This window comes from Salvelinus fontinalis, chromosome 32, assembly GCF_029448725.1.
Source record: "Salvelinus fontinalis isolate EN_2023a chromosome 32, ASM2944872v1, whole genome shotgun sequence".
Classification (NCBI taxonomy): Eukaryota; Metazoa; Chordata; class Actinopteri; order Salmoniformes; family Salmonidae; genus Salvelinus; species Salvelinus fontinalis.
Window position 1 is genome coordinate 36,891,960 of NC_074696.1, and position 7,293 is coordinate 36,899,252.

At 44.1% G+C, this 7,293-nt stretch overlaps 1 protein-coding gene across 2 annotated transcripts; it reads right to left on the bottom strand.

The window, feature by feature from the left end:
• Positions 1-341: 341 nt before the first annotated feature.
• Positions 342-3,961, bottom strand: LOC129831224 (E3 ubiquitin-protein ligase RING2-A-like). Of its 2 annotated transcripts, XM_055894395.1 has the most exons (7): positions 3,598-3,961; positions 2,944-3,043; positions 2,471-2,631; positions 2,081-2,296; positions 1,559-1,876; positions 1,221-1,428; positions 823-1,044 (listed from the first exon to the last, which is right to left on the bottom strand). In XM_055894395.1, the coding sequence occupies exons 2-7, from the start codon at positions 3,019-3,021 to the stop codon at positions 916-918; spliced, it is 1,110 nt and encodes a 369-aa protein (XP_055750370.1). In that variant the 5' UTR covers positions 3,022-3,043; positions 3,598-3,961; the 3' UTR covers positions 823-915. The 2 variants fall into 2 exon arrangements, with proteins under 2 accessions (XP_055750369.1, XP_055750370.1); XM_055894394.1 differs by lacking the exon at positions 2,944-3,043 and having other exon boundaries at positions 342-1,428; positions 3,598-3,897.
• Positions 3,962-7,293: the final 3,332 nt, after the last annotated feature.

Below are 7,293 nucleotides of genomic sequence, written 5' to 3' on the forward strand. Positions count from 1 at the left end.
TCTGAATGGATCTAAGAGGGGACTGAACGAGCACTGTAAACAGACCAATTCCAGGATTTGAAAAGGTGTATACTCTTCATATACATTGTGGTATGATTTGAAAAAGTTGAAGGGACCAGGAGAATTAGTCATGAGTCCTAGGAGGAGCTCAAGTTCAGTTGCAACCTGTTTAAGTTTGTAGAATAGCATGCTACCCTGTTCACCCTCAACATGCAACCAAGTTTCTTTGACTCAATCCTGTGACACCACAGCACTAATTTCATACCAATGCAATCATTGTGCTCACTAGATCTTAAGGCTGAAACATCAAGAGTGATTGCAATATATAAACTGAGTAATAGTTCCAAGTGGGATATTGCTTTAATTGTACAAAGATAACACTGTTCTTCTGGCATGGGTTCGCTTACCTCAAAGTGCATCAGATAAGTCATGGAACTAGCCCTATGGTCAGGATACATTCCACTGACAGTTACTACTTGACGTTCTCCAGTCATGTCTTATTACATTTTCAAATTTCCACAAAGAAATCTAATGCAGTATTCTTGCATAATATTTAATCCTTCATGACCTCAGGTCATCCCAAGTCTCAAAGGTTAATCTTCCAATAAAATTCTCACACGGATCTGAAATGTATCAACCGTCTTGGTGCAATGCCAAGCATCAATACTTGAAAGGTTGGACTACGTATGTTGTCTGTGTGCCAGTCCAGACAGCATTAAGTCAACCCTTGTATCAATGATGAATCGTCTACTTTGTAGGATTTCTGAACTTTACACTCGTTTGATTTGAGGCTACTGAAAACAGAATGTTGAGACCGGCAATCTATGGAATGTTCCCAATGACTACCTTCGAAGCAGCTACACGCAGCACACAACTCTTAGTCTCTCTGACACGCATGGTCAGAGGGAGTGCTCCTCACCCCTCTTTGGGCTGTGATGGTTGGGGCTGTTGGTCCTTGGTGGGGGCATAGTAGAGCTCCAGAGGCTTTCTGACCTTCCAGTACTTCTCATTTACCAGCTCCAGAGTCAAGGAGCCGTTGAGAGTCTGAGGTATAGAGAACAAAAGAAACGTGAGTCAGAGGTACAAGTCAAAGCAATGGATGAGGATGAAAGTAGAGCAGGAGATAAATAGGACAGCTGAGGGGTCCATTTTTAACCTAATTCACTGATAATAGCTCCCACCACCCTGAAAAAAGATGACTGATACGCTTGTGTACTCACAGAGAACTGGCCCCCTGATGTGGGAATGTAGATGGTGTATTGTTTCTCACTGATATTCTTCAGGCTGGCCCCTTCTACTGCTGCTTCTCCTTTAGCACCCCCCTCTTTCTCTGTCCCTATGTCTCTTTGTCTGTCCTCCAGAGCGATACGCAGAGCCAGGTACTTAGACAGGTGGTCCACTGTTGCATTGGCTGTGGTCTTCACATATCTGAGAGGAATGGGTGTCAATAAAAACCAAACAAAAAGACATTCCGAATTGAAATTTCCATCATTTGAGATAAGTTATAACAGAACACCTCATAGCTACATACAACACCCCCCCCCCACAGAACCCTCACCTGGTCTGGCTGTAGTCCTGTGTGTTGACCAGCATGGGGTGCGGGCGGAACACCAGCTCTATCTCAGAGCTGGGGCTCTCTTTGTGGCAGCTGACTGGTGGCGTGGGGCTGCCCACCTCCGGGACCGACCCGTTAGATTCTCTGGGCCGCTTGGGGTTCCGGGTGTGCCCGGCCTCAGAGGGGGTGTGGCTCGGGGGGAGGGGCGCATGGGAGGGAGCGGAGTCGTGGGAGAGGTGTGACCGTGTGTCCCCATTGTCCTCGCCACCACTGAAGGTTGTGTTGTCGCTCTCCTGCGCCGGTTTGCGCACTCGCTGGGCTCTAGGGGGTCAAGGGTGAGCAGAGTGCGAGAGGCCATTTTACACTTCCAATACCTAATAAAGGAGGGACTTTCCCTGACTTGTGCAGTGTTGTTCGTTTGTCCACATACTAAGTCTGACAACTCTCTCCGGATTCCAAGAATCTTTCAACTGGGATTTCTGGGAAACCTATAAACCCTACTCCCCATCCCCTCTCATCTCCTACCTGTTAAGTGCCTGCATGCGCAGCCCCTCCTCAATGCTGGAGCTGAGGGCCTGCTTGTTGTGCAGTCGGTTGAGTCTCTCCAGCACCCGGTCCTGGTGGGCCTCGTACTCGTCCCGGCTGGGGTAGATCTTTGAGATGAGGGCGTCGAAGTTGGAGTCACGGCGCAACGAGCGTCTCGACACCAGCTTCTTTCGGCACGTGGGGCATTCCTTGTTCCTGAGGAGGAGAGGAATGAGGGTGAGTTAAAGATACGCTTTCATATAGTCTGATAAGCTTTCATTTTATAACGTTTAATATGGAGGTTCTCTTCAGATTTAAACTGGCGCACACTCCAGAGTAGAGAATGAAGGGTCATCCTCAAATCGCCACAGCTGTGTGTGTGTCCCTCACCCTGATCGGAGTGCAGTGACGATGCAGTCGGAGCAGAAGCGGTGCAGGCACTCCTTAGTGGTCATGGTGTTCTTCAGCATGTCCAGACAGATGGGGCACATCAGCTCACTGTGGAGGCTCCTGGGGGACACTGCTATCTCTGTGCTGTCCATGATCGCCTCCTACAGTCAGGGAGGGGAATGTGTCAGGCAATACAAGTAACTCTATGGGCCATCTATGTCCTTCAAGGGTCAGCTTTAAACTGATTGACCTTGGCCCGGTTTCAAGTTCCCCAAAAAAGCATCCTTCCTTTCCATGGAAATTTCACAAGTAGGTGAGATCAATGATTCCACTGTTCCTCACACCAATGTTTGTTAACTGAGAAACTATTAAAAGGACTGAACTGAACTGTTTTTGTGAATACAATGCTGTTATATCACTTCTCACCTGGATGCATTTGTAAGTATTTCTATGTGGAACGTGATTATCATTACCTGTGGGCTCCTGTGCAGCTCATACAAGCTCAGCTCCCACGTCTTACTGGGGTTTTGGATGTTGACTGGAGTCACCATTTTGTGTTTTAAAACCCCCTATCTATGGAAACGCATGAAAGATGACGAGAAATGTTACACACATTACTTTTAGTTTTAGGTAATTAGGCCTACATAGACTGATGGGAGAGAAGATCTGTGTATGGGTTAGATTGCATTACAACTGAGCAACCCAGTTTGACAGCTGTTAAGACAAGTGAAGAATGAGACTGAAGTCTTTGGGCACACAGGTGGTAATAGTAATACTTATGCTGTAAAAACACAACAAGGGAAGATGTTTTGGGATAGCTAGCTAGTTGTTCTAAAAACAGTGAAATGTCAAAGCAACGCAGTTGCAAACCTTGGTACATTTCATTACACTCTCCTTGACATTTCATGCATATTGACGTCTTCCTTTGTTGTATCGTAACTAGCGAACTACTTTTCTAAACTTATTTTGTCACAATGATGTACATCATTGAGCAAACTGTCAGACTCCGGTAGAATCGTAATGCCACACTATTGTCATGCTATCCCTGTGTAGCTAGCGTACCAAAAAAGGTGACGTGCTGTCTAACTAGTTAGTGGGACTAGCTACCCTAGCTAGTTGCTACTTACCAAGGAATTCGAAGGACAGCTGGCCGGTGTGGCTACGCTAGCAGCACAACTAACGTTAGCTAGCTTGCTATGGACACTTGATTGTAACGAGAGACTTTCAAGCTCGTGCCACTATGACCACCTGTGACAAGGTTATTTTCCGTCACGATGTATTTTTGAGGGGGTGATACCATCGCTATATTCCATCCAGAATGACAATAATTAATCAAAGACGACAGGTTTGGAATCTCTCTGTAGCCATCTTTCTTACTTTTCGCCGGATATGTGGGGAAGCAACTTCGATTTCCCTTGCAAATAGCTCAGTCTGATAGCTACCCCTGGTGGTTATTTGTGATAATGCACGCACAAATACTGTTCTAAAGACTGTTCTCTTGAATGGCACGGTACATTTCTTACCTTTTCCATTCTATGAAACATTTATACACTTTTAATAAGTCTGTCTATCAAATGCACTTGGACATCTTGGGGCAGAGAGAGGGAAAAATTGGAGGGGGGGAGAGAGAAAGGAAGGGAAATGTCAAGACAGATAGGGCTGACTGATTAGTTATTTTCTTTTTACTAAATGTTTGTCTTTTTGTATCTTTAAAAATATATATATTTTATTTATCTAGGCAAGTCAGTTAAGAACAAATTCTTATTTACAATGACAGCCTACCGGGGAACAGTCAGATCGGGATTCAATCCAGCAACCTTTCGGTTACTGGCCCAACACGCTAACCGCCCCAGGTTGACTGATTGACAGTTATAATCTCATGTAAACTGAATATACCTTGTCACAACTGACTTCTCACAAATTATGTCATTATAACCAGTGTTTATATGTCAGATAATACATAACATTGTTATGGGGCTTTTCTCAGACCCAAAGACGCAAATGCTTTATTCATGTCTATGGTCCTGATACTTCTCTGTGAATAGATTGTCACATGCACCAAATACAGCAGGTGTAGACCTTAGAGTGGAATGGAAATGCTTACTTATGAGCCCTTAACCAACAATGCAGAGTTTTTTTTCAGAGTAAGTAAGAAAAATGTGCTAAATAAACTAAAGGAAACATAGTAACACATTAAAAATAACAATAAAGAGGCATTATACAAGGGGTCCCGGTACCGAATCAATGTGCTTCGATACGGGGTAGTCGAGGTAATTTATGTAATATGTACATGTAGGTAGGTGTAAAGTAACTATGCATAGATAATAAACAGAGAGTAGCAGCAGTGTGTGTAAAGAGTGTGAAGGAATATGAATGTGTGTGTGTGTGTGTGTGTGTGTGGCATCTTTAAGCATGTGTGTGATGTGTGTGTGAGAGAGAGTGTCAGAGTAGTATGAGTGGGTGTGTGGTTAGAGTCCAGTGAGTGTACATCCTGTGCAAGAGAGTCAGTGCAAAAAAATATAATAGATAACAATAAGAAAAGGGGGTCAATGCAAATAGTCTGTGTACCCATTTGATTAACTGTTCAGCAGGCTTATGGCTTGGGGGTAGAAGCTGCCTCCAGTACTGAAGCTCCAGTACCGTGCGATAGCAGGGTGTTTTCTGTTAAGCGAATGTGTTTCTTGTTAAAAGGCTAAGTAGCACTAAAGGGAGTAAGCAAAGGCATTATGTGTAATCCTGGGATTTGCGTGTACTTATTGGTATAATTCTATAATGCCCTATAGTTATCAGTACGTAATCCTATAATGGTCCGTAGTAATATTATAGTCGGATAATGGCATGTAGCAATCTTATAATTGCCTATAGTAATCTGTACTTATTATTTTCTGGAAATAATGTATAGGCGTGCCACCAATATAATTGATCCAATGAACTAGAGGGGAGGGGAAACCCTGTCTAGAGGAAAGAATTTAGATTTGGAAACAATGGTGGAGTAAAGACGAGGGGATATAGTTATTAGCATAACATGGAGGGACTATGGAACTTGTATAAGCATGAAACTGTATAAAAGGAGTGGACTGAGACTGAGTCCGGCAGATGGTCCATGGGCCAGCTCGGCTTGTTACTTTGTAATAAAGTCTATTTGAATTCACAAGTTCCGGTATCTGAGAAATATGATTGAGCAAATATTTTCACAATACAGAGAGAACAGGCTATGACTTGGTGGCTGGAGTCTTTGACAATTGTTGGGGCCTTCCTCTGACACTTCCTGGTAAAGAGGTCCTGGATGGCAAGGAGCTCGGCCCCGGTGATGTACTGGGCCGTATGTTCTACACTCTGTAGCGCCTTGCGTTCAGATGCCAAGCAGTTGCCATGCCAAGCTGTGATGCAACCAGCCAGGATGCTCTTGATGATGCAGCTGTAGAGCTTTTTGAGGATCTGAGGCCCCATAACAAATCTCTTCAGCCTCCTTAGAGGAATAGGCGTTGTCGTGTCCTCCTCATGACTATGTCTGTGTTTTTGAACCATTATAGGTTCTTAGTGATGTTCTTAGCGATGTGGACACCAGGGAACTTGAAAAGTTCGACTTTCTCCACTATAGCCCCGATAAGAACGGAGGCATGCTCGACCCTCCTTTTCCTGTAGTCCACGATCAGCTCCTTTGTCTTGCTCACGATGAGGGAGAAGTTGTTGTCCTGGCACCACACTGCCAGGTCTCTTTATAGGTGCTGCGTTCAAAACTACTGGGAACGCGGAAATCTCTCATGTGGAAAAAAATTATAGGGATTTGGAATAAACGCAGAAAATAAGGTCTGAGGTTAACACAGTTTTAGGAGATCTTATATGTTCTATGAGAAAATAGCAGTCAGTTTGTCACGTGTGCTCCCTCTCCAGCCTCTAGGTCACCAGGCTGCTCGTTAGGGCGCACACTTGTCACCAGCGTTAGGCGCATAATGACACTCACTTGGACTCCATCACCTCCTTGATTACCTGCCCTATATAAACTCAGCAACAAAAAGAACGGCCCTTTTTCAGTACCCTGTCTTTCAAAGATAATTCGTAAAAATCCAAATAACTTCACAGATCTTCATTGTAAAGTGTTTAAACACTGATTCCCATGCTTGTTCAATGAACCATAAACAATTAATGAACATGCACCTGTGGAACAGTCGTTAAGAAACTAACAGCTTACAGACGAAAGGCAATTAAGGTCACAGTTATGAAAACTTAGGACATTAAAGAGGCCTTTCTACTGACTCTGAAAAACACCAATAGAAAGATGCCTGTTTCTGTATGATAGGTTGGATGAAGGAATAAAGACAGACACCAATGTCAAGTTCAACAGCCTTATTAAGCATTGTACAAATCCCTACGCGTGGAGTCTGGGGAACAGTCCAGCTAGTCGATTACCTATCAACTAGACTCCGTAACATCATCCTTTTCAATAGAAAGTGCAAACATAACGGCATAACATTGAGTTCCTAACAGTCAAGTCATAACAATTGAAAAGCATGACATTTTCTTTTTACTTTAGTTGTCATCTTCCTTTTTTTTTTCTTTAAAAAAAAATTAACAGACAAGTTAAGTCTCTTGCTTACAGAGTAAGCCTGTCCGGTGGCTTGCACAGCCGACCCACCCGTGAGTAAGTATTGGCTCTGACAGGTGTAGGATTAGGGCCACGAGCTGGAGAGTTTGGTGGGGTAGAAGCCTCACCTTCAGTTGGCTCATGTCTCAATTCCGCACCCCTTACCCTTAGGCCTGGACTGTGATCCAGCTCATCTAGGTGAGTGTATGGCATGTTCTGGTTTGTCTGCTCTGCTACG

What these genes read in the sequence shown, in the direction of transcription:
- LOC129831224 (XM_055894395.1), bottom strand. Translation starts at nt 3,021, where the DNA reads ATGGTGACTCCAGTCAACATCCAAAACCCCAGTAAGACGTGGGAGCTG. An exon ending in AGCTGCACAGGAGCCCACAG is followed by an intron (nt 2,632 to 2,943) that starts GTAATGATAATC and finishes CCCTGACTGTAG; the next exon opens with GAGGCGATCATGGACAGCAC. An exon ending in CGCATGCAGGCACTTAACAG is followed by an intron (nt 1,877 to 2,080) that starts GTAGGAGATGAG and finishes TTGACCCCCTAG; the next exon opens with AGCCCAGCGAGTGCGCAAAC.